The sequence below is a fragment of the Coregonus lavaretus genome (assembly GCF_964263955.1).
Source record: "Coregonus lavaretus genome assembly, chromosome: 29".
Classification (NCBI taxonomy): Eukaryota; Metazoa; Chordata; class Actinopteri; order Salmoniformes; family Salmonidae; genus Coregonus; species Coregonus lavaretus.
Window position 1 is genome coordinate 489,198 of NC_140016.1, and position 11,977 is coordinate 501,174.

General features: G+C 47.7%; 1 protein-coding gene across 1 annotated transcript in view; it reads left to right on the forward strand.

Annotated features, from left to right (window-relative positions):
• The window catches only part of LOC311104812 (cadherin-related family member 2-like), a gene marked incomplete at both ends in the record, with an annotated part of 52,913 nt that extends 41,175 nt beyond the window's left edge, over nucleotides 1–11,738 (forward strand). The window contains 6 exons of the mRNA XM_084146736.1: nucleotides 340–478; nucleotides 1,126–1,247; nucleotides 9,157–9,273; nucleotides 11,240–11,323; nucleotides 11,443–11,506; nucleotides 11,589–11,738. Of these exons, the coding sequence (XP_084002862.1) occupies nucleotides 340–478; nucleotides 1,126–1,247; nucleotides 9,157–9,273; nucleotides 11,240–11,323; nucleotides 11,443–11,506; nucleotides 11,589–11,738 (676 nt within the window). The remainder of the gene's footprint in view (nucleotides 1–339; nucleotides 479–1,125; nucleotides 1,248–9,156; nucleotides 9,274–11,239; nucleotides 11,324–11,442; nucleotides 11,507–11,588) is intronic.
• Between the last annotated feature and the right edge of the window lie 239 nt (nucleotides 11,739–11,977).

An 11,977-nucleotide genomic window follows, 5' to 3' on the forward strand; every position in this document is an offset into this window, starting at 1 on the left:
CACGACTACCAGGGCCGGGGTCAGTTCCACTTGAATTCCAGTCAATTCAGAAAGTAAACCAAATTCCAATTCCACATTTTCCTAATTGAGGAACATTGCAGATAATTGGAATTGGAATTTCAGTGTACTTCCTGAATTGAATTGGAATTGACCCCAACCCTGACTACTACATTCCGATGTATTTCTTCTTCCTTCTGATGAACGAATAGAGCACCATTAACTTCGACACCATTCAGTGTGTGTGTGATCTGTGTCATTGCTCAAGTAGTTTAGAAATACATCATTAAAAAGGTGAAAAATTAAGTTACAAAAAAAAAAGAATCCTTCATCCTTTTGCAGGGCGGCTGGCGATACTGTAATGGAGGTGTACTTTGTGAATGCCAATGGAACGGCCCTCGACTCTGACAGTGCTGAGACTATTCTGTCCAAGAGTGATGAACGATTCAAATTACAGATTGAATATGGCCTGAAATATATCGTAAGTAAACTATTTTCCCCCTCATGCCTGGACATTACCATACACATAAAATACACATCTATTTTATAACAAATTTCACTTTTCATTTCTTGGATTTAGAATCTCAAGTAGTCTCCCCGAACTCACTGAATTGAATTTGAATTGTCTCCAACCCGGCCTTGGACATGCTAAAGGAATATTCCTCTTGGGCAGTGTCCAAAATGAGACCCTATTACCTATGTAGTGCACTATATTTGACCAGGGGCTCTGGTGAAATATAGTGCACTACATAGGGAATAGCATTCCTATAGGGACTTCCACATGAATGGTTAAACTTACAAATTAATAAATATAAATAAATGTCTGCAGTTGATAATGTTACTACATTTTCATGCTACATTTGTAATATAGTGAATATATGCAGTAAAAATTTCTTACAGTACGATCTGACTTGGGCCGCTAAAGGAATGTTCCCCTGAGCTAGGGTTGCAAAATTCTGGTAACTTTCCAGGTTTTCCAGAAATCCTTATTGGAAGAATCCCTTTATCAGGAGGCAATAAGCAATAATTCTGGAATCTTCCAACCGTGATTTTTTTGAAAACAAGGGAATTCTGGGGAAGTTACTGTAATTTTTGCAACCCTACTCTGAACTCTGTGTGGTGTTGCAGGGGGGGACTGTGGTGACAGAGAAGCAGGTGGATCCAGTACTGTTCGTTCTGCTGGGGCTGGTGGCGGGCCTCATCATCGTCCTGGCTGTCATGACAACATCTCTCGTCTGCACCCGCAGGAGGTAAGCTGAGACCTGGGCCCGTAAGTAGAAAACGTCTCAGAGTAGAAGTGCTGGTCTATGATCAGTTTTGTCCTTTTAGATTATAATCAGTGGTGTAAAGTACTTAAGTAAAAATACTTTAAAGTACTACTTCAGTAGTTTTTTTGGGGTATCTGTACTTTACTTTACTATTTATATTTTTGACAACTTTTACTTTTACTCCACTACATTCCTAAAGAAAATAATGTACTTTTTACTCCATACATTGTCCAAAAGTACTCCTTACATTTTGAATGCTTAGCAGGACAGGAAAATTGTCTAATTCACGTACTTATCAAGAGAACATCCATGGTCCTCCCTACTGCCTATGATCTGGCCGACTCACTAAACACAAATGCTTTGTTTGTAAATTATGTCTGACTGTTGAAGTGTGCCCCTGGCTATCCGTAAATTAAAAGAACAAGAAAATCGTGCCGTCTGGGTTGCTTAATTTAAGGAATTTGAAATGATTTATACTTTTACTTTTAATACTTAAGTATATTTAAAACCAAATACTTTTAGACTTTTACTAAAGTAGTATTTTACAGAGTCATTTTCTTTTAAGGTATCTTTACTTTTACTCAAGTATGACAATTGGGTACTTTTTCCACCACTGATTATATAATTAATAGTATTATATGGACAAGGGGACTGTCACGAAAACTGATGTGGATGCAGTGGTGGAGTCAAGCGCAGGACAAGGAGGCTAAGTCCAAAATGACTTTACTAGAATGCACAAAGTCAAAACAAAAGGCCTCTAAACCAAGGAGGCGAACGATTACGCACACACGCGTAAAACACTAAACATCGAACAAGACACCAATCGGACAGGCGGACAATTACACACAACTGCAAACAAACCAAAAGGGAAACTTATAGGTGACATAATCAATACTCAAATACGAAACAGGTGCACACACAAGACCAGACCAAACAACTATCGAGAACATCCAGCGGTGGCAGCTAGTACTCCGGGGACGACGAACGCCGAAGCCTGCCCGAGCAAGGAGGAGGAGCAGCCTCGGCAGAATCCGTGACAGGGACCTGATCCTAGATCAGCACTGATACTTAACGATTCACTTAATGGACCTAAGAAGACATTTGAGAAGTTCGTAAGAAATTTGGAGGGATTAGAATTTATGATCAATCTTATGAAATTCTTTGTAAGAACCCAATCAAAAGCAGGATCAATTCAGGTTAGTTAGTGATTAGTGTGGTGCTCAGTTGGTAGAGCATGACTACCAGGGTAGTGGGTTCGATTCCCAGGACCACCCATATGTAAAAAAAATTATGCACGCATGACAAAGTAGCTTTGGATAAAAATATAAATGCAACGTGCAACAATTTAAAAAAGATTTTACTGCGTTACAGTTCATTTAAGGAAATCAGTCAATTGAAATGAATTCGTTAGGCCCTAATCTATGGATTTCACATGCTTGGGATACAGCTATGCATCTGTTGGTCACAGATATACCTTTTAAAAATGTAGGGGCGTGAATCAGAAAACCAGTCAGTATCTGGTGTGACCACAATTTGGATATTGGCGGGAACTGGAAAATGCCGCCTTACGTTTGTAACACTCTGGCTCCGGGACTTTTGTATTTGAGCCAGGGTGTATTGTGTTTTGTTGGGTTTTGGGTGATTTTCTATGTTTGCATTTCTGTCACGTTTATTTCTAGGTTTGGTCATTGACTCCCAATCGGAGGTAACGAGTGTCAGCTGTCGGCTCGTTATCTCTGATTGGGAGCCATATTTATACTGCATGTTTTCCTGTGGGCATTGTGGGTTATTGTTTCCGTTTTCAGTCAGGTTGACTGTGGACTTCACTAGTCGTGTTTCTTGTTTTTCGTGCTTTAACTAAATAAAGTACCATGTTCGTTTCACACGCTGCGCCTTGGTCAATTCCTTACGACGACCGTGACAGAATAACCCACCATAAAGGGACCAAGCAGCGCGTCCAGGAACAAAGGGTCTGGACATGGATGGAACTGTTGGACGGTAAAGGGTCCTGGACTTGGGAGGAGATCCTGGATGGTATGGATCGCCGACCATGGAACGAGACGGTGGAGAGGCGACGGCGAGAGGAGCAACGGCATCGGCAGGGCCATCGTCGGAAGGACGAGAGGCAACCCCAAAAAGTTTTTTGGGGGGGGCACATGGCTTGGGCGACTGAGCAGCAGGAGGCTGCCACAAGGCAGATTCAGAAGGCTACCAGGTTAAGGGGGCTGACGGAGGCAGAGAAGGGACGGATTCAGGAGGCTACCAGGTTAAGGGGGTCACTGGCCAAAGTAGGGAAAGGAGATGTAGAGGCACGGCGTGAGAGACTGAGGTGTGTATCCAGTCCGGTCCGGCCCGTTCCTAATCCCGAGGTACAGCCAGTAGTGTGTGTCCCCAGTACGGTACGGCCTGTTCCGGCCCCTCGCACTAAGTGTACGGTGCGCGTCGCCAGCCCAGCCCGGCCTGTTCCTGAGCCTCATACGAAGCCTACGGTGCGCGTCGCCAGCCCAGCCCGGCCTGTTCCGGCCACTCGCACCAGGGATACGGTGCGCTTCGCCAGCCCGGTCCGGCCTGTTCCTGCCACCCGCACCAAGTCTACGGTGCGCGTCGCCAGCCCGGTCCGGCCTGTTCCTGCCACCCGCACCAAGACTACGGTGCGCGTCGCCAGCCCGACCCGGCCTGTTCCTGCCACCCGCACCAAGACTACGGTGCGCGTCGCCAGCCCGGTCCGGTCTGTTCCGGCCACCCGCACCAAGACTACGGTGCGCGTCGCCAGCCCGACCCGGCCTGTTCCTGCCACCCGCACCAAGTCTACGGTGCGCGTCGCCAGCCCGGTCCGGCCTGTTCCTGCCACCCGCACCAAGACTACGGTGCGCGTCGCCAGCCCGACCCGGCCTGTTCCTGCCACCCGCACCAAGACTACGGTGCGCGTCGCCAGCCCGGTCCGGCCTGTTCCGGCCACCCGCACTAAGTCTACGGTGCGCCTCAGACGGCCAGAGTCTGCCGTCTGCCCAACGGGGCCTGAACTGCCCGTCTGCCTAAAGCCTGCAAAGCCGCCCGTCTGCCATGAGCCATCAGAGCCGTCCGCCAGACCAGAGCCGCTAGAGCCTTCCGCCAGACAGGATCAGCCAGAGCCTTCCGCCAGACAGGATCAGCCAGAGCCTTCTGCCAGACAGGATCAGCCAGAGCCTTCTGCCAGACAGGATCAGCCAGAGCCTTCTGCCAGACAGGATCAGCCAGAGCCTTCCGCCAGCCATGAGCAGCCAGATCCGTCGGCCAGCCATGAGCAGCCAGATCCGTCGGCCAGCCATGAGCAGCCAGATCCGTCGGCCAGCCATGAGCAGCCAGATCCGTCAGCCAGCCATGAGCAGCCAGATCCGTCAGCCAGCCATGAGCAGCCAGATCCTTCAGCCTGCCATGAGCCGTCCAGCCAGGATCCGCCAGAGCCAGCCAGCCAGGATCCGCCCCTTAGCCAGGTGCTGTCCCTTAGCCCGGTGCTGCCCCTAAATCCAGGTGGAGTAAGTTGGAGGGTGGTCATGTGGAGGAGGCTAGGGAAGCGGGTGGTGACTAAGGTGGGGTGGGGACCACGACCAGGGCCAGAACCGCCACCGTGGACAGACGCCCACCCAGACCCTCCCCGAGACTGTATGCTGGTGCGCCCGGAGTGCGCACCTTTAGGGGGGGGTACTGTAACACTCTGGCTCCGGGACTTTTGTATTTGAGCCAGGGTGTATTGTGTTTTGTTGGGTTTTGGGTGATTTTCTATGTTTGCATTTCTGTCACGTTTATTTCTAGGTTTGGTCATTGACTCCCAATCGGAGGTAACGAGTGTCAGCTGTCGGCTCGTTATCTCTGATTGGGAGCCATATTTATACTGCATGTTTTCCTGTGGGCATTGTGGGTTATTGTTTCCGTTTTCAGTCAGGTTGACTGTGGACTTCACTAGTCGTGTTTCTTGTTTTTCGTGCTTTAACTAAATAAAGTACCATGTTCGTTTCACACGCTGCGCCTTGGTCAATTCCTTACGACGACCGTGACAACGTTGATCCAGAGCATCCCAAACTCAATGGGTGACACATCTGGTGAGTATGCAGGCCATGGAAGAACTGGGACATTTTCAACTTCCAGGAATTGTGTACAGATCCTTGCGACATGGGGCCGTGCATTATCATGCTGAAACATGAGGTGATGGCGGCGGATGAATGGCACGACAATGGGCCTCAGGATCTCATCACGGTATCTCTGTGCATTCAAATTGTCAACGATAAAATGCAGTTGTGTTCGCTATCTGTAGCTTATGCCTGCCCATACCATAACCACACCGCCACCATGGGGCACTCTGTTCACAACATTGACATCAGCAAACCGCTCGCCCACACGACGCCATCTGCCCGGTACAGTTGAAACTGGGATTCATCCGTGAAGAGCACACTTCTCCAGCGTGCCAGTGACCATCGAAGGTGAGCTACGATGCCAAACTGCAGTCAGGTCAAGACCTTGGTGAGGACGACGCGCACGCAGATTATCTTTTCTTTACAGTTTCTGACAGTTTTTAGAAAGTCTTTTGGTTGTGCAAAACCCACAGTTCCATCAGCTGTCCAGGTGGCTGGTCTCAGACGATCCCGCAGGTTAAGAAGCCAGATGTGGAGGTCCTTGGCTGGCGTGGTTACATGTGGTCAGTGGTTGTGAGGCCGATTGGACTTACTGCCAAATTCTGTAAAATTATGTTGGAGGCGGCTTATGGTAGAGAAATTAACATCCAATTCTCTGGCAACAGCTCTGGTGGACATTCCTGCAGTCAGCATGCCAATTGCATCTGTGGCATTGTGTTATTTGACAAAACTGCACGTTTTAGAGTGGCCTTTTATTGTCCCCGTTCACAAGGTGCACCTGTGTAATGATCATGCTGTGCACAAAATTATAGAAATACGTTTTTTTTGTGCGTATGGAATATTTCTGGGATCTTTTATTTCAGCTCATGAAATGGGACCAACACTTTAACGTTTTTCAACCACTCCACACATTTCTTGTTAACAAACTATAGTTTTGGCAAGTCGGTTAGGACATCTACTTTGTGCATGACACAAGTAATTTTTCCAACCATTGTTTACAGAGAGATTATTTCACTTATAATTCACTCTATCACAATTCCAGTGGGTCAGAAGTTTACATACACTAAGTTGACTGTGCCTTTAAACAGCTTGGAAAATTCCAGAAAATAATGTCATGGCTTTAGAAGCTTCTGATAGGCTAATTGACATCATTGGAGTCAATTGGAGGTGTACCTGTGGGTGTATTTCAAGGCCTACCTTCAAACTCAGTGCCTCTTTGCTTGACATCATGGGAAAATCAAAAGAAATCAGCCAAGACCTCAGAAAAATAATTGTAGACCTCCACAAGTCTGGTTCATCCTTGGGAGCAATTTCCAAACGCCTGAAGGTACCACGTTCATCTGTACAAACAATAGTACGCAAGTATAAACACCATGGGACCACGCAGCCGTCATACCGCTCAGGAAGGAGACGCGTTCTGTCTCCTAGAGATTAACGTACTTTGGTGCGAAAAGTGCAAATCAATCCCAGAACAACAGCAAAGGACCTTGTGAAGATGCTGGAGGAAACAGGTACAAAATTATCTATATCCACAGTAAAACAAGTCCTATATCAACATAACCTGAAAGCCGCTCAGCAAGGAAGAAGCCACTGCACCAAAACCGCCATAAAAAAGCCACGGTTTGCAACTGCACATGGGGACAAAGATCGTACTTTTTGGAGAAATGTCCCCTGGTCTGATGAAACAAAAATAAAACTGTTTGGCCATAATGACCAATCGTTATGTTTGGAGGGAAAAGGGGGATGCTTGCAAGCCGAAGAACACCATCCCAACCGTGAAGCACGGGGGTGGCAGCATCATGCTGTGGGGGTGCTTTGCTGCAGGAGGGACTGGTGCACTTCACAAAATAGATAGCATCATGAGAAAGGAAAATTATGTGGATATATTGAAGCAACATCTCAAGACATCAGTCAGGAAGTTTAAGCTTGGTCGCAAATGGGTCTTCCAAATGAACAATGACCCCAAGCATACTTCCAAAGTTGCGGCAAAATGGCTTAATGACAACAAAGTCAAGGTATTGGAGTGGCCATCACAAAGCCCTGACCTCAATCCTATAGAAAATGTGTGGGCAGAACTGAAAAAGCGTGTGCGAGCAAGGAGGCCTACAAACCTGACTCCGTTACACCAGCTCTGTCAGGAGGAATGGGCCAAAATTCACCCAACTTATTGTGGGAAGCTTGTGGAAGGCTACCCGAAACATTTGACCCAAGTTAAACAATTTAAAGGCAATGCTACCAAATACTAATTGAGTGTATGTAAACTTCTGACTCACTGGGAATGTGATGAAATAAATAAAAGCTGAAATAAATCATTCTCTCTACTATTATACTGACATTTCACATTCTTAAAATAAAGTGTTGATCCTAACTGACCTAAAACAGGGAATTTTTATTAGGATTAAATGTCAGGAATTGTGAAAAACTGAGTTTAAATCTATTTGGCTAAGGTGTATGTAAACTTCCGACTTCAACTGTAGGTTAAATAAGGATTTTTAAGCCTTGATACAATTGAGACATGGATTGTGTATGTGTGCCATTCAGAGGGTCAATGGGTAAGATAACATATTTAAGTGCCTTTAAACGGGGTATGGTAGTAAGTGCCAGGCACACCGGTTTGTGTCAAGAACTGCAACGCTGCTGGGTTTTTCACGCTCAACAGTTTCCTGTGTGTATCAAGAATGGTCCACCACCCAAAGGAAATCCAGCCTACATAACACAACTGTGGGACACATTGGAGTCAACATGGGCCAACATTTCTGTGGAACGCTTTCGACACCTTGTAGAGTCCATGCCCCTACGAATCGAAGCTGTTCTGAGGGCAAAAGGGGGTGCAACTCAATATTAGGAAGGTGTTCCTTTTGTCTGGTATACTCAGTGTCTATTAGGGTACAACCGTGTCACTACAATGTGAATGGTAACTATGGTAACTATGGTAACTATGGTAACTATGGTCAGAAAAGTAGAAATCCACTCCATGGTATGCTGCTCCCAAAGTGTTTAATGAGAAAAGGGTAGCAGGTAACTAGTAGGGGTTAGTTAGTAGGGGTAACTAGTAGGGGTTAGTTAGTAGGGGTAACTAGTAGGGGTTACTTAGTATGGGTAACTAGTAGGGGTTACTTAGTAGGGGTAACTAGTAGGGAATAGTTAGAATGGATAGCTAGTAGGGGTTAGTTAGTATGGGTAACTATTTAGTATGAGTTAGTTAGTTAGAATGGGTACCTGGTATGGATGAGTTAGTATGGGTTAATTTGTATGGGTTAGTTAGTAATGGTAACTGGTATGGGTTAGTTAATGTGGGTAACTAGTATGTGTTAGTGTGGGTAACTAGCATATGTTAGTATGGGTAACTAGTATGTGTTAGTTTGTATGGGTCAGTTAGTATGGGTAACTGGTATGGTTTAGTAAGTATGGGAAACTGGTAGGGGTTAGCTAGTATAGGTTAGTTCGTACTAAACATCTCCTGAGTGGCGCAGTGGTCTAAGGCACTGCATCGCAGTGCTAGCTGTGCCACTAGAGATCCTGGTTCGAATCCAGGCTCTGTCGTAGCCGGCCGCAACCGGGAGACCCATGGGGCGGCGCACAATTGGCCCAGGGTATGGGAGGAAATGGCCGGCAGGGGATGTAGCTCAGTTGGTAGAGCATGGCGTTTGCAACGCCAGGGTTGTGGGTTCGATAAAATAATGTATGTGCTAACTGTAAGTCGCTCTGGATAAGAGCGTCTGCTAAATGACTAAAATGTAAAATGTACGGGTAACTAACCTACGGACGGTAATATTTCACAGCTACAGAACGAAGCTGAAGGCAGCTAAAGCCATGAACTCAGCAGCCAAGGTGGTGACTGGTGGAGATCGGAAGAGTGGGCCTGTCGTTCCTGGAACCAACAAGTACACCATGGAGGGGTGAGTCCTGTCCTCCACACATAGGGTGCATCCCAAATGACACCCTATTCCTTACATAGTGCACTAGTTCTGACTGGAACACATAGGGTGCATCCAACTACCTACAGGAAATGTACAGTATTGTATCACAAATGTAATTGTAACGTGTAAAAAAATGCATTCCACCCTGTCTTTGCTTGAAAAGCCTGAAAGGCTAGTTTGGAGTGCATTTTTTGTGCATATTGGAAACACGTTATCAAGTCATTTCACATGTTAGAATTGCCAAGAGAATAGGGTAACGGTGTTGTCTCTGTCCCTGGGTGTGTGTCTAGGGGTAATGGTGTTGTCCCTGGGTGTGTGTCTAGGGTAACGGTGTTGTCTCTGTCCCTGGGTGTGTGTCTAGGGGTAATGGTGTTGTCCCTGGGTGTGTGTCTAGGGTAACGGTGTTGTCTCTGTCCCTGGGTGTGTGTCTAGGGGTAATGGTGTTGTCCCTGGGTGTGTGTCTAGGGGTAACGGTGTTGTCTCTGTCCCTGGGTGTGTGTCTAGGGGTAATGGTGTTGTCCCTGGGTGTGTGTCTAGGGTAACGGTGTTGTCTCTGTCCCTGGGTGTGTGTCTAGGGGTAACGGTGTTGTCCCTGGGTGTGTGTCTAGGGTAACGGTGTTGTCTCTGTCCCTGGGTGTGTGTCTAGGGGTAACGGTGTTGTCCCTGGGTGTGTGTCTAGGGGTAACGGTGTTGTCTCTGTCCCTGGGTGTGTGTCTAGGGTAACGGTGTGGTGTCTGTCCCTGGGTGTGTGTCTAGGGTAACAGTGTGGTGTCTGTCCCTGGGTGTGTGTCTAGGGGTAACGGTGTTGTCTCTGTCCCTGGGTGTGTGTCTAGGGGTAACGGTGTTGTCCCTGGGTGTGTGTCTAGGGGTAACGGTGTTGTCTCTGTCCCTGGGTGTGTGTCTAGGGGTAACGGTGTTGTCTCTATCCCTGGGTGTGTGTCTAGGGGTAACGGTGTTGTCTCTGTCCCTGGGTGTGTGTCTAGGGGTAACGGTGTTGTCTCTGTCCCTGGGTGTGTGTCTAGGGTAATGGTGTTGTCTCTGTCCCTGGGTGTGTGTCTAGGGGTAACGGTGTTGTCCCTGGGTGTGTGTCTAGGGTAACGGTGTTGTCTCTGTCCCTGGGTGTGTGTCTAGGGGTAACGGTGTTGTCCCTGGGTGTGTGTCTAGGGTAACAGTGTTGTCTCTGTCCCTGGGTGTGTGTCTAGGGTAACAGTGTTGTCTCTGTCCCTGGGTGTGTGTCTAGGGGTAACGGTGTTGTCTCTGTCCCTGGGTGTGTGTCTAGGGGTAACAGTGTTGTCCCTGGGTGTGTGTCTAGGGGTAACGGTGTTGTCTCTGTCCCTGGGTGTGTGTCTAGGGAAACGGTGTTGTCTCTGTCCCTGGGTGTGTGTCTAGGGGTAACGGTGTTGTCTCTGTCCCTGGGTGTGTGTCTAGGGTAATGGTGTTGTCTCTGTCCCTGGGTGTGTGTCTAGGGGTAACGGTGTTGTCCCTGGGTGTGTGTCTAGGGTAACGGTGTTGTCTCTGTCCCTGGGTGTGTGTCTAGGGTAACGGTGTTGTCTCTGTCCCTGGGTGTGTGTCTAGGGGTAACGGTGTTGTCTCTGTCCCCGGGTGTGTGTCTAGGGGTAACGGTGTTGTCCCTGGGTGTGTGTCTAGGGGTAACAGTGTTGTCTCTGACCCTGGGTGTGTGTCTAGGGGTAACGGTGTTGTCTCTGTCCCTGGGTGTGTGTCTAGGGTAACGGTGTTGTCCCTGGGTGTGTGTCTAGGGGTAACAGTGTTGTCTCTGTCCCTGGGTGTGTGTCTAGGGGTAACAGTGTGGTGTCTGTCCCTGGGTGTGTGTCTAGGGGTAACGGTGTTGTCCCTGGGTGTGTGTCTAGGGTAACGGGGTTTTCTCTGACCCTGGGTGTGTGTCTAGGGGTAACAGTGTTGTCTCTGTCCCTATATTTGTTTCTAGGGCTAACCCTGTGCTCAACCTAAACATCGACACAGCCACAGACCTGGGCTTCGACGAGGAAGGATCTAACGCAGACAGAGTCAGGTAGAAAATATCTCAAAGTATTGAGTTATTACTGTTAACAAATAATTAAGATGTCATCATCATCACGGCCTCCCCTTGTATATGGCTCTAATTTACTGAATTTCATTTTTAAATTCAAGCCTCAATTCCTTGGACTGCAACATGGACATAGTCATGTCTGACAGGGATACAATGCCCATGATGGTAACGTTATAGTTATTATTATTATTATTACTATGTTATTATCATTATTCTGGATGGTCATGCCTGTCTCCTCCCTGTGTAGATGATCCAGGAGGAGGATGAGGAGGGGGGAGCAGATAATCCGTACAGCGAGCCTCTAGGTGAAGCCTTGGCCCAGCATGGCAGGAAGAAAGACAATGACAGCCCTAGTTTAACCTTTGCTAACCCTTCGCTCAGCACCACAGACCTGTGAGTGGCCGCCATTTTGGGTCAGTATGTGACTGCCATTTTTGGGGCAGAATCACTGACCAGTGACGGCCACTTTGGGGCAGTATTAGTGACCTTTTTGGGGGCAGTACCACTGAGCTGTGACGGCCATCTTGGGATCTAAGACTGACTGCGGGTCATAAAATGGACCACCAAAATGGACCTCCCTCCCCTCCTGGAAAAGGATGGATGCCAAACTCTGTGATAGAAAGACAATCTGTCTTT